This window comes from Artemia franciscana, chromosome 16, assembly GCF_032884065.1.
Source record: "Artemia franciscana chromosome 16, ASM3288406v1, whole genome shotgun sequence".
NCBI classification, from domain to species: Eukaryota; Metazoa; Arthropoda; class Branchiopoda; order Anostraca; family Artemiidae; genus Artemia; species Artemia franciscana.
The window spans coordinates 28,748,713-28,775,887 of NC_088878.1; the positions used below are offsets into that span (position 1 = coordinate 28,748,713).

Sequence of the window (27,175 nt, forward strand, 5' to 3'; positions counted from 1 at the left end):
TAATAGTAACAGCAGCAGTAGAATTAGTGGAAGCAGTATTATTAGGAAGCAAATATTGTCTTTTGGCTAGTTTAATATCCCTAACACAAAGCTCTGTTAGTTCAAATTCACACACCAAACTGTTCCTAAGACATTGCTGTTACACCCTTTTGACAACCTGCATACAGAGGGCATGTTCAGTCCTTCTGTTCTTGAAATTTTCATCTCAATGCTCTTAGCCCTAAAAGTGGTTGCAATAACAGTAGTAATAGTAGCAGTAGTAAATGTAGCAGTAACAGGAGTATTCGCAGTAGTGTGCACATGTTGCCTTTTGGTGGTATGATCTTCCCCTTTATGTTTTCTCTGAAAGTTCCAAATTAATGCCCAAATCAATTTTGAAATACGCTATTTTGACAATATACACACACATAGCGTGTTCAGATTTAGTTTTATTATTTGCTTGGCCATTGGTACCTACTGAGTTCTTGACCTTGTAACTCCATAACAAATAAATGAGCCTCGTGTCCCAATCCAATCATCTTGCAATGTTCAAATTCAGCGACATCTTCTAGAAGTTTTGAATCTAATTGTCTTTTAAATTGTCATCAAATTACTGTTGTTATTGCATTTGAAGAATCCCGAAAATCATATTGACATTTTATGAAATTGCTTTTTCTTTTCTTTTGTGAAAAGGATTCTTGTTTTTCTAACTAATCATAAGCTAATCTTTATTAAGTGTATGTCCGTTCTGTAAATAAATAGCAACGAGCAATGACAAGAACTTCTGGTTTTTCTGAGTAAGGTCTTAGGTACCCGCAGTTGTCTTCTGTATAAGGAAATTTTTCGGTAGTGATATTACAGAGTCTACAACGTTTCTCACTTTGTTGTTCGATTGATTTTTTAGTGTTATTTTTGTTTGTCCAGTGTTTTTAGTTTCACGTTTCCAATGCTAAACTAAAAATAGAAAAATTTTCAGAAATGTTAAAAATCAAAATTTTTGTTTGTGGGATTTTCGGAGGTTTATTGATTTTTGGCTAGCATTAGAAACTCATTATTTTCCATTGGCTTTTCTTCTTTAGTGATCTTATTATAATTTTAGCCTCTAGTCATATCTCTTGTGGATATTTGATTATTGATTTGTTCGGCATAGTTTCACGAATCCAAAAATTAATTTGAAAAGTACTAAATGAAAAACAAAAATTTCGAATTTCAAATTCTTGACAATAAACAAATTGCAGTCTCTATTTTAATTTTTTTTGCCCTAGTTACGTGATTTTAAAGAATATTGTCGTGATTTTCTTAAGTAAGAGGCAACTCTACTCACGGTCGGTCGCAAGATTTACGTGGAAGCAGATACACGGCTTTCCCTTTTCAACAGCTTAATCATGTATGCAAGGTTTTAACGAAACTAAATTCAAATAACCAATAAAATCACAAACAAACTAAATTCGATCATTAAATCCAATTACGAATCTATTCAAACAATTCTAACCACTAAATCAAAGCTAAATTCAAAATTACAGACTTTTATGCTATATAAATCAAACGATATTAATTTTGACTGTTAATTCTAAAGCAAAAAGAACATCGAAAATAAAATCTGATTTTTTGACTTCGTTAAGTGGAAACATTCACAACTATAAATGTCCTATAAAATAAGAAAAATCAAGGATTAAATTCGCATAGAGTTGAAGTCAGGGGGGATTTAAGAATTATCTCTCCTTTTCTGTAACGTCTTTGGGCTTATACATAATTTGCTAAGCATACAATGTTTTTTTCTTACAGTCACAAGATTAAGCTCAAAATTTCAGGGAAAGATTTTCTTCGGTGGGAAGAGTAGGTAACAGACTTAGTTTCAGGGAGAGGAAAAAAAAATAATTTTTCTCTCGTCTTCCCCAACTAGTATGCGCTAAGGCGTTTCTTATGCGTTTTTAAGGCCTTTCTCGTCCCAAAGGTTAGTTTGCTAGTCGTTACAATCAAGTAACAGCTGACGAAATACGAAATGGACATTCGTATCATATCCGTTTTGGTTGTCTCCAGCATTTTCGTTGGCCTTAGACAACCCCCTTTTCATTTTTCTTCTCTTTTGTTTTCGTGATGGTATGCCAATATGGCTTACAAAATTATCTTCCTAATAAAAGAGATCATTTTTCTCTTTTTTTTACAGGCCACCCTCAAAACGATTTCCTTTTTTTTGTATTTTCAGGCAAAAACACTTGAATTCATTGAGATAAAAAATGGTGTTCCCCCTACCAAAAATTCCACCCATCCGCTACAATACTACAGATTAAAGTTAATCTGTATTTTCAGATATTCGTGCTTCTTGAATTTATTTAGTTACTAAATAAGAAAAGTGCCACTTTAAATCTGCTGTTTCGAAGGTTTTGGCCCCCCCCCCGAAAAAAATTCCTGCGTACGTGCCTGTATCTATTGTATTTGTTATTAGGATGTACACAGACGATTTTTAGGGGGACCTCTTTGGTGAAGTACTACACGGGAGGATCTTTCTATGGAGGATTATTTGGTGGGGAAGGATATTTCCAATGAACGCGGAGCCAGATTTCCCAGCATCATTTAAAAACGATCAGAAATTAAATAATTTTTTTCTGTTTTTTTTCAACTGAAAGTAAGGAGCAACGTTAAAAATTGAAACAAGAAGAAATTTTTCAGTTTTTGCGGGGGCAACCCCCTCCTCAGTACCTCGCTCTTTGCACTAAAGTATTTTTAAAACTTTTAAAAGAGCTTATTATTCTAATTAAACAGCCTTTCCGATTCAGGAGTCATTACTAAATAATTAAAACAAAAAGTCAAACTTTAGCGTAATGAGCGAGGTGTTGAGCAAGGTGTGACCCCCTTCACAGATCAATAGTTTCTGTTCATTGTAAGTTTAAATGTTGTTCCTCATTTTCAGCTAAAATTTTTTTTATTTAATAACATTAAATTTTTTGCATTCTCCATTAAATTTTTGCACGTTATCTGCTTCTATTTTTTTTACAACGGCAGCAAAAATTTCTTCCACATTTTTTAAACATGGCATGTTGAAAATCCATTAAAACAAAATTGACTCTGGAAATGGACTTAAATTAGTTAATTAAGGCAATCATTTTGCTTTAAAACCGAACACAAATTACTGCTTCTTGACCTCTGCACTACATATCTATAAAACTAGCTCACTTTTAGACGCCAGAAATAAATTTTGAGTACAACAACCCTCTATACAATATAAACAAACCTTGGGTAAAGAAGGATGAAGAACATCGTGGGACAGAACAAAAACGTCAGTAGTGTTTGACAATGACGATAGCACTGGATGAACGAAGTAAGGCACATTGAGATCATCTGTGTACAAAAAAATCAATACAGGTTGACTGCTACTCCTTAACTGAAAACTTTCCAAAATTTGCGCAGCACCAATCATTGCACTTGGGTCCAGAATGAAAATTAGAACTAAAAGAGAAACACAGCCAATATTTAGTACTTTTCTAAACAACTATAAGCTAATTCTTTGAGTACTAAAGACAGTGAAATTGAGATTTGACAGTCGGCGAGTTGTGGGAGGCAGAAGTTTGTATAGCCATATAGTATATACAATAGTTATAGATAGTTATACAAATGTAGTATGCAGTTATACCGTTTTTGGTAGTAGCCAGCACTATTTTAATTGTTGGGTAAAACTAATTACTTGGGTAAAAAATCAACAAAAATAAGCTGAAAACATATAGCACTAAGCAGCTTAAGAAATGTGGCTTTTCCGGAAGGTGTAGTTATCTTCCGTAATCAACAGATTGTTAATGGTTGAATTTTTTCGGACGATAAGCGTGGTCAAAAATAACTTATTACTTTTAACTATTTTCGCAGTTAAATATGGCAACAATGACAAAATGTGATAATACCCTAAAAAATGAATAATTTTGTAACAACCAATAGAAAAACAAAGACTTTGAATTACATTTTATTGCAAGGTTGTTACGTTTCATGTTAGGGGTCTTACGCTTATTCTCCTCCTCATCAAAAATTTTCCCTCCTCTCTGCAACGCTAATTTCCTATAAAGCAACACAATATAACCGCAGAAAACGGTAACTATCATCATTTGCAAAAACTTTGAATTGAAAACATGGCGCTAAAGTGATACAGTGATAATAAAGATGATTTGGTACTCACTGCTGTAGCTATCCCTGAGGAACCTAATCAGCAAGTAAAGTATGTCACCCTATTTATTACGATTTTCTTTATTGAACATTTCCTTTTTTGTTTTCTTTACTTTTAAAAACACTTTTTGCTTTTCTTTAAAGTTCATGTGTTCTATGACATTTGTCTTCCCTCGAGATAAAATTATTTAAGATTATAATAAATGGTTTAATATCGTCTAGTTTTTTCCAATAATTTAAGATACGTTACGTAATCTTACGGATCGAGCTTTTTTCGTAAAGTTGGTACTGCTAAGTACACTCGAAATTTATTTAGAACGTTACGCTACGTATTTTTATGGTAAGCTATGGAAAAGTCAATAAAGCAGCTACAACTGTTGGATGAGTAATTAATAAATTTTTCAAACAGATTAAATAACTCTTCCTATAAAGCCTTTCATGTAAAAAGTCTATAAAGCCCTTCACAGTAAAAAAAAAAAATCAGATTTCCGGCAAAATTTTTTGTTAGAATTTAAACAAGTGAAAAAAATTTGATTTTTTGGTTGAAACTGTAATTCATGTTTGAAGTCCAGCAAATTGTTGAAATTATTAATATCATTTTCTTTATAGAAAATTTGCTTTTTTTCTTTACTATTAATAACATTTTTTTTGCTTTTGTTCAAAGTTTATATGTTTTCTATGACATTTGTCTTCCTTCTAGATATAGTTCTTTGAGGTTATAATAAATGATTTAATGTCATATAGTTTTTTTCAATACTTTATGACACGTTACGTAATCTTACGGATCGAACTTTTTTCGTAAAGTTGGTACGGCTAAGAACACTCAAAATTTCTTTAGAATGTTACGTTGCGTAATTTTATGGTAAGTTACAGAAAAGTCAATAAAGCAGCAACAAAATAGAATTGATGGATGAGTAACTAATAAATTTATCAAACAAATTAATTAACTCTTCCTATAAAGCCTTTCATGCTTGCACTCTAAAAAAATTATATCAGATTTCCGGCAAAATTTTTTGCTGGAAGTTAAACAAGTCAACAAAATTTTGTTGGAACTGTGGTTCGTGTTTGAAGTCCAGGAAATTGTTCAAACTATGAAGATTTATAGACTTTTCAGCAGAAGAAAACGCAATTCTCGACATATATAGATGTCAAAGGAATGCCCTACAGATATGTAGAGTACCTCCATAGGAGGCACAGACCAAGAAGGACCTTCTCCCTGGGGGTTCATAGTAGAAACTGGGACACCCTTTCCTGGGGTCATAAATACATGTGGGGGAGGAAGAAGGCCCCTCAAATGTACACTCAAGAGGGCCCACTGGCGAGTCCACACATCACATGAGTTACAAACCTTCTCCCAGTAATGGGTCAAATTGCATGGTGATGCAGAACGCCATCGTGGGAGGATCCTATATAGGAGGACAACTGCGGCAGGGCGTAAGATCCAGATTTGACAACGGCCTCTGTAAAGGGCTGCCTTGACTCTTTCGGCATACCTGCAAGACTGGGAAACTTGCGGTTAACTTTCCCCACTTGAGGAGTGGCGCCCCTTGAGGAAATCATAGCCTAGTAAACAACACCGCACTCGCACGGGATTCTGATTATTGGATATTCTTTTGGGCTTGGACTTGTTTGATGGGCTTTATCGGGTGGGTTTTCTCCCTGTAGTAGCATAATTTTCGTAGGCATGAATATATAATGAGTCGGAGGTAATAGGCTTGGGACTGTCTGTGCAGGATTTCGACTCTTGTTGATAGAAGAGCATCGCCATGTGCTGAAAACCATGTTGTGACCAAGATGGGCCCAGGATTGCACAAAGACTCCAACTTACTGGAGGTCCCAGGGACATCTTGCTGTCCGGTTGTCAGCCGGCTTAAACGCTTCAGTGTAGACTTGAGTAAATATGTTGGTCCCCGTCCTGCACTGGTATCCGGAATCATTGATTTTCCTGAGGCCAAAATAATTTTAAAGAATTAAAGAACATGAAAATTGGAACTTGGAATGTTACGACGTTAAAAAATGACTGTCGCATCGACATTTTGACTGACGAATTCAAACGGTTTGAACTAGATTTATTAGGAGTCTGAGAAACTCATATCCCAGGGGTAGCAAGTATGAAATTAGGTGACATAGAATTTGTCTACTCAGGCAGGAAGGATGGGGTACATAGACAGAGAGTAGGGCTCATGATGAATAAGGAAGCTAGTAAGTCTTGCTTAGGCTAGGAAGGTATTAATCATAGAATACTAATTGCTCATTTTATGACTAAAAAGTTCAGGATATCAGTTATAGTAGCATACGCCCCTGTTGAACCAACTGATGGAGATGCTAGTGACTCAGATGAATTTTACTTACAGTTACAGGAGGAAATACAGGGTAACAGGTAGAAATATGGCGTTATTGCTACGAAATTTTAATGGCCAGGTTTGTAGAAATAATAGATGGTATTCTAGCCTAGGTAAATTTGGTGTAGGAAAAGAAAACAGTAATTGCTATAGAACTTTTTCAATTTTGTAGGTATAACAACCTAGTTATAACCAATACGTTGTTTGGTCACAAAATTGCCCATAAGTTGACATGGTATTCACGTGATGGTAAGACAGCAAACCTTGTTGATTATGTTATTGTAAACCGAAGACTAGCAGGATCAGTCCAAGATACTAGGGTCTATAGGAGTGCGGTTATTGATGTTAAAAGTAAAGATCACCATCCAGTAGTGTCTAGGGTTAATTTAAAGCTGAAATTTCGGAAGGGTAACTACCTCCCGGAAAGTTATGATGTTGGTAGACTCCAGGATCAAAATTTGAGAAAAAACTTCCATGAACAGTTGAATACTAAACTTAAGGGTTTAAAATTTGACAATGTGGAAGATGGATGGAATAATTTTAGAAAAACAATTTGTGAAGTTGCTCTTGGTGTCTTAGGGAAGAGTGCTAAGACTGCAACTAGGAATATTAGTGAAAAAGCTTTTAGGTTTAATAGAGAGTAGAAGCGGTTTGTACAAGAATTATCTGAGTGATAGGTCATATGAAAACAAAAGGAATGTAAAGAAAGTGGAGAAAACATTAAAATATGAACTAAGGAGATTTGAAGTGGAGACCATGGATAAAATTGCTGAGGATCTGGAAGATGCGGCTAGACGGCATAATAGTAAGATATTATACTGTCATGTTAATAAATTGAAAGGGAGTAGTCAATCCGGACTAGTCCCAGTTAAAGATAGAAATGGGGACACAATTAGTGATAAAGAAAAAGCTAAATAAGGATAGGTGGAACATTTTGAGAATGTGCTAAACCGAGATACATTTGCAGGAAAAGATATCGATGAAAATGAAAAAGTTTGTGATACCTTGGATGTGAAGGAAGATTTGTTTAGTGAGGAAGAATTAGCGACAGTACTAAAAGGATTAAACAATAATAAGGCTCCAGGTGCTGATAGTGTGATAAATGAGTTTCTTAAGTATGGTAGCTCTGAGGTTAGGAATAAGCTACTGAAGATTATGAAGATGACTTTTGAAAAAGGGGAAGCACCTAATGATTTTAGGAAAACCTTAATTAAACCACTGTATAAGAAAGGTGACAAAAGTGAGTTTCGTAATTATCGAGGCATCAGTCTGGTCTCTGTAGGTAGCAAATTACTGAGTAATATGATACCTTTTAGACTGAGAGATGCTGTAGACAAAGTTTTAAGGGAAGAGCAGTGCGGTTTTAAAAAAGGTAGAGGATGTGTCGACCAAGTTTTCACTCTTGGGTTAATAATTGAGAAGTCAAACACCTTTGGTCCTCAGTTTAATCGATTATGAGCAAGCTTCCGATTCTGTTGATAGAAGAGCGTTAGTAAAGGTCTTATCCTTGTATGGTATCCCAGAAAAATACATTTTAAAGGGATTTGTGCTATGTAAGAGAATAATACTGCTGCGGTTAAGGTAGGAAATGAGGTTAGCAACTGGTTTTGTATTAAATCAGGAGTTAAGCAGGGTTGTGTTCTATCCTCCTGTATATGGATCGTTTTGATGAACTTCGTCTTAAAGAGCACAGGAAAGGCAATGAAAGACCACGGAATCAAATGGGGAGGGAAAACTTAGACTATGTTGATGATTTAAGCATATTAGATGAAAGTCTGAACAAAACGAATGACTTTTTAGAGGTTTGGCGAGTTCAGGATGCTAGAATAGGCTTGAAAATTAATATGAAGAAGACTGAGTCACTGAGGCTAGGAATAAGTGAAGATGAAAAGGTGACGTTGGATAACGAAAAGATTGATCAGTTTGGCAGATTCACTTACCTTGGTAGTATTATTAGTAAAGACGGTGGGAGCAGTGAAGATGTTTAAAGTAGAATAGCTAAGGCTCAGGGCTTTTTTTATCAGTTAAAAAAAAAGTTTGGAAGAATAGGAAGATAAGTCTGCAAACCACTATTGGAAGCTACAGTGATGACAGTGGCCAAATATGGCTCTGAAGCTTGGGCGCTCCGAAAAAGCAGATGAAAATTTACTAGATGTTTTCCAGAAGAATTTCCTACGGATTGTTCTGGGTACCCGGCTGACTGACCGTATTTCGACAGTAGTCGATGTGCTCTAAAAACTTCGAAGGCTTAGCTACGAGAGTACATTGTCATTTATTAAAGTGTTCAAAAGTGTTTAGATTTATTTCAAAAACATTCAATTTTATCAAATTCCAAAAACAGCAAAAATTTTCCAAATATTTTCTAGCTCAAGTCTTCAGTGTTTTATGGTACTTCTTGAAAGCGACAGCCAAGTCGAGAATTCTTAGAGAGCTCTCCTAGCCTAGATTAGGATTGAGCAAAGTTAATGGTCACTGGGAAAAAGAAAATTGTAAAAAGTCATGACCAAGCTGCATAGAGTCTTTAGTGTGTTTTAGTAAATATACACACAGTGCCTCTTGATTCAGTTATAACGCAAAATTTAATTCAAAGCATTATTGGCCGGTTGCATAATTTTGGGGGGTTGACATACCCAAAATCCCATGAGACATAATTACTGTAGAGTTCTAATGTGCTGAACAAAATGGCTGTGTTGACGGGATGTTTTTTGGAAAATAAATGGGTCTGGGAGGAGAGCTGCTTGCCCTCCAATCTCTACTGGATCTTAAAATGGACCCTAAAACTTTTTGATTTACTTCAGCATCTGCCAAAGAGTCCTTGAAAGCTTCACCTTAATGTTCGCAAAGCAGCAATGGTTATTCTCAAAAACATTTATGATTTATTGTAAAACGTCAAGGCTTATGGATCTTCTTGAAAACGACAGCCAAGTTGACAAATCTTGGAGAGCTCTACTGGCCTAGATTAGATGCGAGCAATGGTGCTGGTCACTGGGAGAAACAAAATTGTAAAAAGTCACGACCAACTTGCACTTGTTGCGCCAAGTTGCAAGCTCCACCAAGTGCAGTCTTTAGTGTGTTTTGTAAAAAGAGAGATCAAGTTCCCTCAATCCACTTAAATCAAATAGACAATGACCACAATAAACATGGTGAACCGATCATTAAAAGATTTTTTGGCAGCGAAAAGTATTGCCTTCTACTGTTATAAGCCAATTAGGTTGATTTTGTTATTTGATTCCCGTTATTTAGAACTGAGGTATGAGGATGGTATCACGTGTTCCTCCTGAACTTCAATAGGTCTCTCGTTGCCAATGAAATTGGAGGTTACTCCTTAGTCCTTACTCAGTGATAAATGATTCATAGGAAGAAAATCAACTTTTGAAGTGAGATAACTATTTGTTTTTTTCCGCCAACACAAATAAAAGTTCCTGGTGCGGATGAAAGTATATTACATCACTTTTGCTAATCTGTTCAACAATTAATTTATCATACACAATTTTTAAAATTTTTAGGGATTTGACAACTTCAATATTACTGTGTGTCCCAAAAGAAAACCCCATAGTGATTCAATCACCCCCTCCTTTCTCCTTGCCAGGTTTGTAGCAGATAAGAATACATGCCACAACACGCTTAAAGTGAAACAATGCAGGAGTTTTTAATATATATTAATGGAGGTAAATAGTCAGTACCTGGTCTTCTAACCCATCTCCCCCCCCCTGATTCTTCTGCTGTGGAGTAAAACAGTAATTTAATAGATGCGTTGTTCAAAGTTGGCTTATCTTAGTGCTGTGAGATGAGGCTTATTTCAACAACGGAGAATCTCTTACCAATTTTAAAGAAGGTGGTCAGAAGTATAGATTTCTAGCCACATTGCCTCTTCCGTTAGATTCTCACAGTCCCACGAGGTATAGATATTAAACCAGAGGAATCAGAAGGACTATTTGAAAAAATCTTGCGACTAAAAATCTTGTGTCGCCTTCGAACTATTTGTTTGATTTATAGTTTTAATTATTCGTTATATGACGACGTATACTTACTTACTTACGACTGCCTGTCCATGGATCATTCTTTGCAGTTGAATGTGTATGGTTATGCTGTTAGACCTATGTAATTGGATGGATGGGTAGGGTTAGGGCCTCTTTCAAGTACTTATCTATATTAATTACTTAAGTAGGAAAACTGCCTCCCCTTCTCCTTATGCTTAAATAATAATGTTAGTGAATTGTGGGTAAAAACCAATGAAAGTAAAGAACGCTTTTTACTACGCAGATATAAGAAAGTAACATGTCTTTTTTTTCTTTAAGTTTCTCTTTAGGATTTCTCTTTATTTTCTCTTTGTGATAAATAATGGGTAAAATTTTCTGATGACCTGGCAAAAGACTTCAAACGCCAAAAATGAGGACTTGAAATCGTTTGAAAGCCAGTTGATGAGACTTCATATTGTCCTTTAACAGGTACAAGTGTTTTTATGATTCACACGGACTTTATCACGCTAGTAGCTGGTATAATACAAGTAATTTGAGGAGAAACTAGTTATTCAGGAAAATCAGGATGTCTGATTCCGAAAATTATGATTTTATTTTTATTCCATTGTATTTAGCTTACAATAAAAGTCAAAATCAAATGGTTTTAGGCTACATTAAGACTGGAATAATTAATAATCCTTGATTAGCAATTAAGACTTATTCCAACTTTATTACATTAAATAGCCTATATTTTTCTGGATTATACAGAATTCTTAGTTTCCACAACACCTTGTACACCATCTAAAAAGTCTTCAACTATTCACTGATATAATGGAAATACTGTGTATGAATGACGGTAACTCTTGCTTGAGGAGTCCGAAGTCCAAAGAACGGACTCAATGAATGAATAAAAAAACCTCTATTCTTCAAGTGCTTTTTATTTAAAACTAGATCTACGTTGCTTGGTCAACGTGAGGTGTTGCAGCAGCCTTTGTTCGTCTTCACCAAGTAAAGTGCTGCGAGAGCACCACTTTGGTTTTGTTTCCTCGAGATGTTAAGGATCTTAAAATAAACACTAGGTACACCAGCTGACAAAAGTTGCAACTCCCCATTGCTGAAGGTGATTGTAGCCTAACAGCCGATTATTGTTTGTAAGCAGGGCTTCCACTTTTCGGTTTGAATTTTCCCTATTTTTATATCAATTTTCCCTAAAATTCCTTGTCTTTAGATCTGGTTTCTCCCTATTTTTCTGCCTAGAACAAAGAGATATTTTCATAAAATCTACACGAAAAACGTAACGTAGAATCAAAGTGTATTTTTTACTTCAGATAATGATATACATAAAATCTTTTACACTATCGAGAACCAATAAAAAGTTCCTTAGCACTTCATCGCACGTAGCGTTTGCTTTTGTCTTGAAGCTAACAGAGGCTTTCGGTATGCTGACAGTTGATAAAGTTTTATCTTCGTTTTTCAACCAGTAGCTGACTCGAATAAGTAAGACTAGTGTGACGTTCTCGAAACTATTTCGGATGTCTTTTTTGATTAATTTAAGGAGACTAAACGGACGCTCAGCTGGTACATTACTAAAGGGTAACGAAAACATCAGTGATATACGCTTCCACAATTCTGGGTACTTGATTTCACCACTGCGAGTCTTCAGACTAAGTATCTTCATCCAGTACTGCTCAACTGACAGGTCTTCAAGTTGGGCATCTCCCAAATGTAGCTCAGTCACATCGGTCATTGCCTGAGATATCCATTCTTCGTCCGTTTTTTGGACGCAACACTTTTCTGTTACAACAATAAATCTCGCAAATAGTGGCCTTACAGATTTTGGCTTCAAATTTCCTACATTCCTTGCTTCAAATAATCCCGAGCTGTCTAAAATTTCGTCTTCAAACTTGAAATGGTATTGAATCTGCTTGATTAGGACTATATAATAGTTTCGACAAGACTGGTAAAAGAGGTCAATATTATTACTTGGCTCTTGATCATTTACGAGTTCATGCATTGAATCGGTTACAGCTATTCCCACATATGTCTGGTTTAAAGGCAGGTACTCACTTGAAAGGTAATGATTCTGTTCGGTAAAGAAACCAATACTGCCAATATAGTCTAGTTCCATTAAGTTAGACGCAACATTATTCGCAAGTTTGCTGACGCAACATTATTAACGCAACTTACCTTCAGGGAATGAAGAATTGGAAGCTCAGATTGGAAAACTGTGTTGAAATCATAAGAGAGGCCAAGAGAGTAGTCCATAAATTCAAGGTATGTTTTTGTCAATTTACTTTGTAATGTTGACCAGATAAGGTAATTAGTTATAGTTGGGTCGTCAAACGTGGTTTCTATGAAATAATGAGTAAGAGCAGCCAGGTGCTCAGTAAGCCTCTTTATGCAAACCTGAAGGGACAACCAAGGGGTCTGTCCTGGTGCAAGTATTGGAAGTGCTTTGCATTCATGGAACTTCTTAAATTTGGCATACAAATCTCGCCTGGAAGCACTCCTGGAAACGTGGGCATAGATATTTCGTGCCAAGTCTTCTAGTGTCTTGGGAAGTGACAAGCCTGCATAGGATGAACATAAGTGAATAAGATGGCACGAGCATTTCACATTCAAGATATGTGGCACCATGGCTTTCATTAGTATTGAAGCAGATCTATTGGCTCCAAGCATGACTTTAGTAGTATCTGCATAAAATTCAGCAAAATTTTGTCAGAGAATCGAGTTTTTTTTCAATGACCTGTTTGATGCAGTTAGTCAGACCCTCAGCTGATCCATCACTACAGTTAACCATGTTCAATGCTTCAACATGAAGTTTTAGATCTTTTTCACTAAGAAATATTACAATGATGAATTTTTCAGCTTTTTGTTTGAAAAAATCAAACTTTCACTGAAAATCCTTACTTTACCCAAGATTTTCCTGAAAATCCTTTTTCACCCCAGATTTCTCTTTGTCCCTATAGTCAAAATAAATGTCCCTAAAAGAAGTGATTTCTCCCTAAAATAGGGTAATCTCCCTAAAAGCGGAAGCCCTGCTCATGAATCATACCACTGGAACCAAATTGGTCTTACCATCAAATACACCGGAAACGAATAACGGGTACACCAAACTAGCAAAAGTTGCGAACCCTTGATTGCCGAAGAAGATTATGAGCTAAGACCCGACTGCTGCTTAAAACTCCCCTAAATGTCTCACAATTGGTATCGGCCTATTTTTAGTTTCAGTGTGTACCTTACTACTGAAATTGTCAAGCCCTATAAAATTTCAAACTTGTATATCTCATGAATGATTTTTCTAACAAAAACGGATTACATATACTTTGATCAGCTCGTCAAGAGCTATCCACCACCACCGAAAAAAAATCTATCTGTCTTAATTCAAAAGTTGACTTTTTTGCCGCATGCAGTTTCTAACGTCATCACTTAGAAAGGAACAAAGGATAAACTCTAATTTCTTTAGCAGTGAGAGAACTTTTAAAGTTTGAAAGGCACATCTGATACCATTTCTGTATCGGCCTATTTTTGATTTCAGTGTGTACCTTGCTACTGAAGTCGTAAACCCCTTTAAACTTTCAAAATGGTTTATCTCACGAAGGAATTTTTCTAATGGATGATATATACCTTGATCATCTCGTCAAGAACTATTGACCGCCACCGAAATAAAATCTATCTGTCTTAGTTCAGAAGTTGACTTTTTTGCCGTAGTTTCGAACGTCATCACTTAGAAAGGAGCAAACAATAAACTCTAGTTTCTTTAGCAATGAGAGAACTTTTAAATTTTATGAGGCATATCTGATACCGTTTCTCTACCGCAATCCTTAGTGCGAAAACCAAATGATAAACTCAGCTAAAATCACGAACAGAAATGGGTGGAAACAATAGATGGCAGCACATTCGGTCCCCACTTTTTGTTTCTGTAATTGTTTCTATTTATCACTCAAAGAAGTTATATTGGCCGTGGGGCCGGGAAACTGCCTCATATATTTAGCAATGATAGATTTTAGTCCATCTTCAATTTGAAACTGGTGCCTGTCCGCTTGTCTGCTAGAACGGAGCTTTTCACTCGAAAGCAGAAACATGGTTTGATGAAGCAAAAGCTTGACTGCATAGCTTCAGATAGTTCTCTCTGATATAGGCTATAAAACTCCAAGTCACTTCACACGCAATAGACTCTGGCTCAAGGACAAGCAAAACCCATCCTTCTTGGTCCCAGACAAGAGCTCTACGAAGTTTTCCAAAATCCAAAGTAATATTAATCAATCCGGCCTAAGTTCCAAACTTTCCGTAATAACCACAGAGGTTAGACCCTTACCACTTTCTAGGAATAAACTGAAATCGGGATGCTAAGAAAAAAAAACGACAAAACCAAAGTGTTGTTCTCACAACACAAATATTTTTGATTGAATAAAAATAATTCACTATAGAAACTATAGGCATTATTGTGTTTGAATAACGGTAACTCCTACTTGAGGAGTCCGAAGTCCAAAGAACTCACTCACTGAATGCATATAAACCTCTATTCTCCAAGTGCTTTTTATCCAAAAATATTTTTGAGTGAATAAAAATTATTCACTATAGAAACTATAAGCCATATTGTATATGAATAACGGTAACTCGTGCCTGAGGAGTCCGAAGAACACAGAAAGCACTCAACGAACGGATAAAAACCTCTATTCTCCAAGTACTTTTCATCCAAAAATTTTTTGAGTGAATTAAAATTATTCACTATAGAGACAATAGGCAATATTGTTAATGAATAACAGTAAACCGTCATTGAGGATTCCGAAGTCGAAAGAACGCACTTAATGAATGGGTAAAACCCTCTATTCTTCAAGAAACATGAAGTATCAAAGAAGTATGAGGTAATCTTGAAGCGAAACTTGGATTTGAAATTCCTAAAATTCATTAAATTTAAATTGTCCATCAAAGTTAAGGGGCAAAAATATTTATATAATTTAAGAAAAAGAAAAACACACCCTCAAGAAAGTACCTGAACTGAAGATTTTAATTTTGTTGTCTCTTCCTTGTAAATTAGATCACAAAATTTTAAACAGTTCTTCCTCAAGCCATGTTCCTGAAGCCTGAAAATATTTCTTTAGAGGGCAGGGCCTGAAGCATTAAAATTAATTTTGAAGCTTAAAGCTTTCGAGAATTCTTTCTGATCAATACGAATAGATGGGCTGTTCGACCACAGGTTATCTTCATATGAAGTAATATATTTAGACTAAGCGTTGAATATACTTTCTGAAAAATAAGAGAGAGAAAGGCTTATTTAAAACAACAATCGTGGCTCAAATAGCTAATTTGATGTTGAAATGCAAAACATGTTATTAATGGGGCAGTCCATAAAATTGGAAGATTTACCGGAAAATATACCCAAGGAAGTCAAAAGGCCCCAAAGAAAAGCCAAAAAGGAAAAAAAATGTTTCTGAAGAACGAAGGCTGAATAGGTTTAGTGATCCATATGTATCACCAAAGATCTTTTAAAAATTTTTCCATACTGAACTTGTTTAGAATTCCAATGATCACTATTATGATTAAGAAGGGAAAAAATTGTATCATAGCTAGCATAAAATAGTCAATTTGAAAACACCCACAAATAGTGTGATCAGGAGCTATGAAAGGTTAGTAGTAAGAATGTGAAGTCTTCTATGTCTTCGGCGAGGTGACTACGTCTAGCTCCGTCAAAAATATAAAAATATGTAAAAAAAAGTGTAATTTCTGCAGGACGAGTAGTATGGTTTAAAATAAAGGATATATCATTTTATTGTTCTTGCTTAAGGGAGCTGAGAAAAAAGGTTTTCCTTTCCGTCCAAAAATGAGCAATTAATTGGATTAAGAGAATATTAAGGATTGATTTTCAAATTAGCTTTGGCAAACTGTATTTGGACAGTTTTACTCCCGTTTGGTCTTTCTTGAGTTGTGTATTATTTGAGCTACATTTTACCTGTGTTATATTTCGCTAGGTTGAGTTTTACAAACTCAGCTATGAGTTGGGTTTTCATATGAATGAGTTTTGTCTAGAATCCATATATTAAATATTATCATTGTTGAATTTTAATAATTATTTAATTATTATTTACACTAATTAATGGATCACTAATTAATCACTAGTAAATTAATAAATTATTAAAAGCAACACTCAGGCTCGGTAATCTCACAAAGCAAAAAAAGGTCTCTGATTTTAATCAACAATTATCAATTAATGAATAATTAATTTATCAATTATTTACGTTACAATTATTTCGTACAATCAAGAAATAAAAGCAATTCCTAGATTCTCTAAACTCGCAAAGCTAAAAACATTTTTAAACCGGTTACAACACGTAAAAAAGCGTGGAGTGCTAGTGGTTCAAAGCCTTACCTCTAATAAATCTATCACTTAGATAAACACTTCTAATTGCAAAATCAGGTACGCGATGCAAGGTCCATGTCCCCTTTACATTTATCTCCTTTTTCAGAGTGTCTTCCAAAATCTCGGAATATCTTTTCCAAAATCTTCCCTCACTGTGAACAATTCCAACATTCCGCCAGCCATACTGATTCAATATTCTTAGGATGACTCGGGCAGTATCAAACCAAAATGGGGTAATTTGTACCACGTTATCCCTGCTCTAGAAAAAAAATTAATGGGCAAAGAATATTCTATCAAAATCATACTAAACATTAAAAGTAAATCACCAATCCAATTTAACACATAATATCTCACTCTCTCTCTCTCTCTCTCTCCCTCTCTCTCTCTCTCTCTCTCTCTCTCTCTCTCTCTCTCTCTCTCTATAAAATACTTCGTTTCCTTATATTCCAATAACATCGTCTTAATTATATCGACTAAGGCTTACCAAAGGACAGGACCAAGTAACAGGATACGTATATCTCGGAAAATCGGTTAAAACTGAAAGCAAATCACACATTTCAAGGTCGCCAGAAAATATTGAAACTTTATTTCTTCCTGAAGCAATAACACCAACAACGTCAACGACATGATTTGAACTTGAGCACATATCTAAAAAAAATGTAGGAGATTATTTTCTAAGGCTATCACATAATTTCGTGAAGAGCTGATTAAAAATCAAGTTTTTCTTTTTAAATAAAAGTAAAGAGAGTCATTAAGCCTTATTTCTGACATAAATATTTCTGGCATGGGGAGAGGCTCCTTAACCTACTGTTTTTTCCACTAAAGTCTTTTACTTTATAAATCCTTCTAATTCCAATTGAACAACCCTCGTGTTGAATATTTATTTTTAGCAAACTTATACAAAAAGCAAAACTTTAACGTAAAGTAGCGGAAGGGAGGTTAAGGATTAGGCAGCCTCCCTCATATACGGAACAATTTCCGTTGGTTTTAAGTTTCAATGGCGTTCATATCTTTCATTTGAATAAATTGTTGTCTAGTAAATTTCTCTTCGTTTTTAATAGCCTATCCAGAATTACTCTAAACGCAAGGAGGTGGTATTCAGTAAATAATAATAATAATATATATATATATATATATATATATATATATATATATATATATATATATATATATATATATATATATATATATATATATATATATATATATATATATATATATATATATATATTTCTCATTTATATCATTTATATTCGCTGTGTCACGGTCGTCATTTGTGTCCCGGTGTCCTGGTCTGTAATTTCTCTTTGAATGTCCCGGTCGTCATTTATGTTGCTTGTGTCCCGGTGTCAATAGAACAATATATATATATATATATATATATATATATATATATATATATATATATATATATATATATATATATATATATATATATATATATATATATATATATATATATATATATATATATATATATATACTAGCTGTTGGGGTGGCGCTTCGCGCCACCCCAACACCTAGTTGGTGGGGCGCTTCGCGCCCCCCAAGCCCCACCGCGCGCGTAAGTCGTTACGCGCCATATTAGTTACGCGCCATTGTAGTTGTGTCCCTGTGTCCCACCTGTGAATATAGATAGATTTATATATGTGTTTCAAACTACGTAAAACTTGCGAATATACAACATTGTTGGCTTTCCCATTGTCTGTGCATATACAAAGCCTTATGTACTAATAATGACGTTAATGCAAACGCTCTTTTTACAAACAAACAAACATGCATACACATAACTCGTTTTTATATAGATGGATAGATAGATAGATACAATACAAATTAACTGCGTAAAGCTTGCGAATATACAACATTCTTCGCTGTCCAATTGTCGCTGCATATAAATAGATTGTAAGGTTTACCGACCCTCGAACATGCAACGTACAATTGTCCATGGGAAAAACAATCAGTATTAAGATCTACACCACATTTTTCTAATGATTGACCTTGAGCTTTGTTAATGGTGATTGCAAATGCCTAATCAATTTGGGAATTGCAATCTTTTAAATTGAAAAGGCAGATCCGTTGGAATCATGGGAATGCGAGGAATAAGAACAGCCTCACCCTCAAAAGGCCCTGTCAAGATTGTGGCCTCTATTAGGTTTTCCTCCTTTTTTTTTACGGCAAGTCGCGTGCCATTGCAAAGCTTTGGTGGGTTGATATTTCTTAAAAGTATTATTGGTACGCCTATTTTTAGTTGTAGCACGTGTGGTGGAAACTCTGAAAGATCCACGGAATTTAAAAATTCAGATGGATAATTAACCGCTTCATTTGGTTCCAAAACTGTGTCGACTGACTTGTAAAGGACTGCCTGGTCTCGAATCTTGGTCAAAACAATATTGTTGATTTCGTGGACGTCTATATTCTTGGGTGCAAGAATCGCTCTTTCACTTAGCCATTTATTATTTTTATAATTGTTTAGAATATTCGGAAATACTTTTTCAATCAATTCATTGGACGTCACTAAATTACAGAAATCAGCAGGTAGTTGTATACGTCCTGAAATTGAGTCTACTGGGAGCTTTCCGTTTCCAATTGCCAGCAATTGATCTGAAAATGTTTGGCCAGAGTCATCGTTTTGCAATCGGACACGCATATTTGTAGTTAATTTTAATGTTTTTACGTGTTCCCATAAATTAGAAATTTTCAGGCAAGCATTCATTTCGTCTGCAGGAGTTGATCTAGGTATTATAGGTAATGTTTGCCTGAAATCTCCCGCAAGCAATATTAATGTGCTGCCAAAGGGTTTCGACTTCCCTCGCAAATCTTTCAAGCATTGATCCAGAGCCTCGAGCGATTTTTTGTGTGCCATTGTGCACTCATCCCAAATAATAAGTTTGCATTGCTGCAATACTTTACCCATCCCAGATGATTTGGAAATATTGCACGTGGGAGTTTCTGTAGAATGCAAATTCAGAGGCAATTTCAAAGCGGAATGAGCAGTTCTTCCACCAAGCAGCAATGTTGCGGCTATTCCGGACGACGCAATTGCCAACGCTATATCATTTTTTGATCGAATTGATGCCAGAATCAGTTTTATCACAAACGTTTTACCAGTACCTCCAGGCGCATCCAAAAAGAAAATTTCTCCAACGTTGTTATCGACGCAATGCATTATCGTATCATAAATGTCTTTTTGTTCCGACGTTAACTTGGAAATATTATTTTGTACATACGACAATAGATCACTCGTACTGTAACTTTGTTCACGATCCAATTCTACATATGTCGAAACAGCAGCGATACGGTTAGGTGAAGGCATTCCCAAATCCTGAAGAGGTTTGTTTGCCATACGTACGCACAAATCTTCTATAATAACTAAAGTGTAGTTATAAATTTCTGATGTAAAATCAAAAGTCATATGTGACGTCTGTAACTGTATTCGATGGAGTATATCTTTGGACATTTTTGACCTATATTTTTCCTATAACTCTGTAGGAGCTGATGGAGAGCAAGATGTTAAAATGATGCCAAACAATGCACGAATTTGATTTGGAGTTGACGTTTCGCACGCGTCATTGATGCAGTTATCCCAGTGTTGGTCATTATCCAATAAATTCAGAGCTTGGCATGCACTACGGTAAGTGTCATGTATAGTACCGTTTACAGTTCTCAAATAATCAAAGGAGGTCGGACCGGGTACATTCACCAAAAGCAGGCGTAGAAAGAAGCATTCATGTTGATCGGGGTGAACGGTGTAGAGTTTTCCTATCGTGGTATCTTTGAAGATGGTAGGTTGGCCGTCGACTGACTTACCCTGTTTTCGACGTTCAAATACTTTATTTTTAGTATTCCACGTGTAATACGAAGGCACTTCAGTATACAGCAGTTTTTTTTGCCAAAGAATCATTTTTGCAAAGCGAAAAGAAACCGGTTAACTTTGTATCCGGTGGATTCAGGGCTCTTTGTTGCACGTTGGTTTCCGAGAAATAAATACGTTGACCATTCTGTAAATGTACCGCTAAGTGAACAACAGCTGGACTACATTCATGTATCGGAAATGAAAGAATTCGCCAAACAGCTTCATTACTGCTTATGTATCTTCCAGCCTGATATTGTACGATTTCGTCGATATCTTTGATTTCGGGCTGCAAGCCAAAAACTGCCATGTCACTGCCTTTGTTGACGTATTTACATATGTATTTGATTGCCTTTACGGAGTTACAGTATTCAACGTTTATGTGTGCATTAAATGTTTTTGATAATAATGGGGAATATGGAACAACCCACTGGTTATCTACTTCGATGGTGGTATCGTTACGCGTCTTTATTATTGCTGTTTTACCGCCATATATTGTGGGTAACCATCATTGCCAGTAATTGTGTTGGATACTAAAAGTCGAGGATATTGCTTTGTGCACCTTCCTTTGGCCATGCATGGTGAATTTTCGTTTAGTGCAAAGCAAGGTCCATGTATCATATTTTTTACAATTATATCATGTAACCCCTTATCGACATTTTCATCAGGTATTTCAGCGAAAATCACATCATCAATTTCGTTCAAAGTAATTTTTTCATGTAGCCAGATTAGTATATGTGCGTGTGGCATTCCTCGTTTTTGCCATTCCACTGAGTACATCTGGCATCGCACTGACCCAAACACTTCAAAATTTACTATGTAGTTTATCAGTGATTTCAACTTTTGCCGGAAGACACGGGCCGTAATGTCAAGTCTATGAACCGCCGATTATCCTTGAAGTAAAAGCTGCAGTATCTCGTCCCAAGATTGATTACATGTAAATGTAATAAATAAATCTGGACGACCATAGAGACGAACATACGCAATAGCATCTTGAGCATATTCATGCATATGACGGGGACTGCCAGCATATGACGAAGGTAAAATTGTTAATCTTCCAACGTTTGTGGTGTTACCGTCGTTTATAACTGCATCTCGCAAATGAATGTATTGTTCAGAGCGGAGCTTGGTCCGATTCAGGCGGATATATAGCAAACGTTCTGATTCAATTTTAGCATACATATCAACGACGAATTGGTGAAACAATTGACGGCATTTTAAAATATAATTTTCTTCATCCTGCCGAATCATTAGTCTATAGGAATAATAATGCATTGCACTGCATTTTTTATTCATTTCTTTATTAGTGGCTGGATTCATCAATTTAATATTAAAGTGATAGCCGTCGGCTCCATCCCAAAAAATGATATGATATTGTAGGGCATCGTAGCATCGATGAGTTTCAGCAATTCTTAACAACTGAGCGTTTCGCTTATGAAGAATAATATCTCGAGGTAAAAACTGATCACCGACCATAACGATTGCCGCTTCGTCGATAGTTGGAGCATTGTATCTACGCACATGTTGGCCAGGAGGCGTTTTGTCAGCGGAAATAACGATTTTATGCGTATCAGTAGGCATCAAATCGATGGCTGTTTTGAACAGACGCACTAAATTATTATTTTCGTGGAAAAGATGCTGCAATTGGGAAACGATTGTCCTTTCAACGTTGGGAGAAATTTCGCAACGTGCATTCAATTCAAAATTTCTATCACCGATGAAGTACAATTGTAAAAACTTATGATTCTCACCTGAGAATGGTAGAAGGGACCCTGCTCTATGATAAATTTGCCCTTTTACTTTGAAAGTAGACATAAATTGATCTGGATTTTCGATTTGGGCTCCAAACGACGTCAATTGGAAACATGAGCTATATTTTCTGTTTGTGACAAAAAATGCTTAGATTCTGACGTAGTTCCAGTAAGGAAAGTCTTCAATGGCTCTGGTGGTGCAGCCAATAGAGGAAGTTTAACTTTTCCTGAGGCGCAACACATTTTTATTGTTTCGCCATTGAATTTCAAGGCCTTGCAATAGGGACAAATTTTAGACATAGTCCCGATTTGAACACATCTACTCAAGCTATAATCATCGACTGGGCTGTACCTGAATGCCAGGCGATAACTTTCAGGTTGCTCTGATTCCTCGGCACGCTTTCTTTTCTTACTTTCTCTATCAGCAGCAAGCCTGATTTCTTGCTGTTCTTGTGATTCCTCGGCACGCCTTCTTTTTTCACTTTCTCTTTTAGCAGCAAGTCTGGTTTCATGTTGCTCTGGTAGTTCCTCGGCACGCCTTCTTTTTTCACTTTCTCCTTTAGCAGCAAGTCTGGTTTCGCGTTGCTCTGGTAGTTCCTCGGCACGCTTTCTGTTCTTTCTTTCTCTATCAGCCTCAAGCCTGTTTCCTTGCAGTTCTTTTGATGCCTCGGCACACTTTCTTTTCTTACTTTCTCTATCAGCCTCAAGCCTGTTTCCTTGCTGTTCTTTTGATTCCTCGGCACGCTTACTTTTCTTACTTTCTCTATCAGCAGCAAGTTTTTTGGCATAGACTCTTTGAGCATCTTCCTCGGCTGTTGCCATTGTAAGTTCATCAGTCATTTTACAGTTAAACATTAATAGATTTTTACGTGAACGCATGTCTTAAATATCTTTAATGACGTCACCGTCATAACAAAAATGACGACAACTAACTTCATGACGTCAGTCAACACACAAACATGACGTCACCCGACAGACAGACCCACACATCCATAACGAGGGGTTTGTCCCCTCGTTAATACCACACTCTTTACACTAAAACTTAAATTTTGTCCCAACTCTTTAAGAATAACCCCTGAATCAGAAAGGCCGTAAAATAAATAATTGAAATTACTAAAAGTACTTTAGCGTAAAGAACGAGGAATTTAGGAGGAGATGAACTCCTCATATGCGTAATAATCTCTGTTAATCTTAAGTTTTAATGCTGCTCCTTACTTTCAGTTGAAAAAACTTTTTCATATTTATTTTTCATTGTTTTTTTTATAATAATGGTAGAAAATCCTGTGCCCCCTTCATTGAATTTCTCTCCCCCATGACCTATTCATCCAAGGAAAGATCCACCCACATAGCCCCCTCACATCAACTCTTCCCCCCAAACCAAAATATTCCCCCTGAAAAACGTCTGTACACTTCCCAATAACCATTACTGTATGTAAACACTGGTCAAAGTTTGTAACTTGCAGCCCCTCCCCTGGGGACTGTGGGGGATTAAGTCATCCTAAAGACATAGTTATTATGGTTTTCGATTAAGCTGAACAAAATGGATATCTCAAAGTCTTGGCCCGTTGACTTTGGAAAAAAATGAGCGTGGGAGGGGGCCTAGGTGCACTCCAGTTTTTTCGGTCACTCAAAAAGGGAACTAGAACTTTTCATTTCTGTTGGAATGAGCCCTCTTGTGACATTCTAGGACCACTCGGTCGATACGATGACCCCTAGGGGAAAAAAACAAACAAATAAACACGCACCCGTGATAGGTCTTTGTAGGTCCACATTTTTGTAGATAGGAGCTTGAAACTTTTAAAGTAGGGTTCTCTGATACGCTGAATGTGATTGTGTGATTTTCGTTAAGATTCTATGACTTTTAGGGGGTATTCCTCCCTATTTTACAAAATAAGGCAAATTTGCTCAGGCTCGTAAATTTTGATAACAAATACTAAATTTGATGAAACTTATATATTTAAAATCAGCATAAAAATCCAGTTCTTTTGATATATTTTAGTATCAAAATCCTGTTTTTTTTATTTTCGTTTTCTATTGAGCCGGGTCGCTCCTTACTACAGTTCGTTACTACGAACTGTTTGACTACGAGTCGTATGATCCAAAGCTCTCGTAAAGACGAAGGAGACTACTGTCCTCCCTTACAACCCCAATTTCTTACTTTCAGTTTTAATATACGTAAAACAATGCTTTGAGACTGACGATCATACCTTAAAAAATAGAGACTTTTTATTAGGAGAGGGATAAGAAACATGAAAAAAATATTTTAAGTCATCATTTCTCAGGTTTTGAAAGTAATCTTTTCAAACATATTTCTTTGATAGGGATATTTCTTAAGAACACTGTAAAGGGTGAACGGGGCAACGCCTCTAGGGAAGAAAAATATCTTATACATTGTACAGAAATAGGAAAATCGAAAATACCCCCATTTAAATCTTGGCAATAACAAAGCTCATAGTAGCATATGCCCCCCCCCTTCCCAGTGGGGGAAGAGCGCTTAAACTAAGAGCTCGATACACAGTTTTTCAGTATTAATTGATAGGATATCGCAGTTTTCACACAATAGCTTTTTGCCATCCTTTGGGCTAAATTTGTCGTTTCGTGCCACAATAAGGAAAAAAGTATCATTTTCCTGTAGCACAGTCTAGTTTGCTATTTAAAAAGGGCTCTAGACCATTAAATTTTCTTTCTAATGAGTCTTCTCCCGATATTCTAGGACTCTTTGTTTGATTTGGTGATCCAAACGCGAAAAAACAAAGAAATACGTATTCGTGATTATCCTGTTTGAGAAAATACAGATTCCACACTTCTGTAGATAGAGGCTCAAACCTTTTATAACAATGTTGTCAAATATGTTAAATCTGCCGTAGCAAATTTTCACTAAAATCAGTCATCATTTTTGCGGCGTTTCCCTCCTTTTTAAAAATCAGGCAAGTCTTTTCAGGTTCGTAAAATTCAGAGTTTCGATTGACTCTTTTCTTTAGAGTTTCGATTGCTATTAGTACAAGGTGCTTATTGCATACAGTTTGTACCCACTAACTATTTGAATATTTTCCAGAGCAAATCAATAGTTGGTCCCGTTACTTCTTTTCAAGACTTATGTTTAAGAATTTATGCGCAATAAATCAAATAGTTTTCCTAAAAAATGTTTAGATATTGCCAATAACCTGGACAATTACTTACAAATAGAAAAAAAATTATTTGCTTCTTTTTGCAAGACTGAAGTAATAAAACTAAACAACACAGAACTGAAACCATTATAACCAAAAAGAAATAGCAGAGATTTAAGAGCCACAACATTATATAATCGTTATATTGGAATATCATTAGAAAATGAAGTAAAGCATTTAGTCCCCTATCCACGTTACTTGAATGTAATGATTGAGCTATTTGACAGAATTCTCGTTCACATTTCTAATTTCATATCTTCCTCTTCTGTTTGACATAAAAATCGAAGAAAATCTAACGAACTAAATATGCTTAAACGAAAATCAATAGTGAGATGAAATTGAATTACAATACCAGAGAGCTATGATAGCGAAAAAAAAAAAATCAGTTCTGTTCAAATGCCTTGTAAAGTGAACATGCGTTGACACTATAGACTGAACAGAGATATCTCTAAAAATTTCACTAAATATTTTTACCTAATACACATTTATACGTTGACAGTTAAAGTATCTGTTGGGCAAGCTTATATTTGGTTATCTTTATACTTCTACCGTGGTTGTCACTGTGAAGAAGGGGGGGGGGGGTAGTTCATCCTCTGGATAGTTTTTTTACTGGCTTGTATACGAGCCAAGAATCACACCAAAATGTTTTGAGCTGAATTTCTTTAACGATTTGCCATAAGCATCGGGAGAGGTTCACTACCCATTACATTATGCCCCCGGTCCAAAAATCTCAAGAATACCATTTTCATCTCGTCTTACTATGTTTCTTCCTGTGATTTCCTTTTTTTAATTTACCTCCTACTACTATATCGATATCGATATCTGTATAATTCTAAATAGATATCAGAATATCTAGATCGATATACACGTATATTTCTACGCACATAGATATTGATGTATATATATATATATATATATATATATATATATATATATATATATATATATATATATATATATATATATTCTCCTAAAGGACTAGCCTAAAGGACTTTGTGGCTTCACTTAAAATTTCTTTGAAAAGATCATGAAATTTTACGTCGCTTGTGTCGGTAAGTATTCAATTAAAGCGGGTAGCATCACAGGGAACTCCCAAAGCAGCCAAATCTCTAAAATGGCCTTTTTTAATCGAATTTTTAGCATTTTCTTAGTAGGGAAGCTAGAAAATTTTAGGAGCTGCCGATGTTGAACTTTAAAAAGAAAATTCTGCATAACGTAGTCAAAAAAAAAAAACATTTCACACTTTCTGGTGATATAAGTTTCATTAAAACCGAATATCTCTATCTTCAGCACAAAATGGGGAAAGCTAAATGGTTTTTCTTAGATTTCTTCGGGAGATAGGTGTCGGCTTTTGGTTTTCCGTGGTATATTCGGACTTCCTCTCCAAGCTCTACAAACTGTGGCAGGAATGTCAAATTAATTCTAAATAGTTAGGCTAAACAATCATCATAATGATTTTTTTTTATAATGAACGAGATAGGGTAATCCTGTAAAATATGAAATCCTCTTAATATATAAATTCCGGAAAAAGATACTTTTTGGTGAATAGTTTTGATTACCTTTGAAATCACTGTATTCCGTGACAGTTCTGAGCGTCCGATTCTCCAACATGCTTTT

General features: G+C 35.7%; 1 protein-coding gene across 2 annotated transcripts in view; it reads right to left on the reverse strand.

Annotated features, from left to right (window-relative positions):
- LOC136037312 (retinal guanylyl cyclase 2-like) overlaps window positions 1–27,175 on the reverse strand; it is a 170,075-nt gene that overhangs the window by 130,266 nt on the left and 12,634 nt on the right. For both annotated transcript variants that reach the window (XM_065719976.1, XM_065719977.1), the window contains exons 2-4: window positions 17,275–17,438; window positions 16,800–17,049; window positions 3,212–3,426 (exon numbers count right to left, since the gene is read on the reverse strand). In XM_065719976.1, the coding sequence (XP_065576048.1) occupies window positions 3,212–3,426; window positions 16,800–17,049; window positions 17,275–17,438 (629 nt within the window). The remainder of the gene's footprint in view (window positions 1–3,211; window positions 3,427–16,799; window positions 17,050–17,274; window positions 17,439–27,175) is intronic.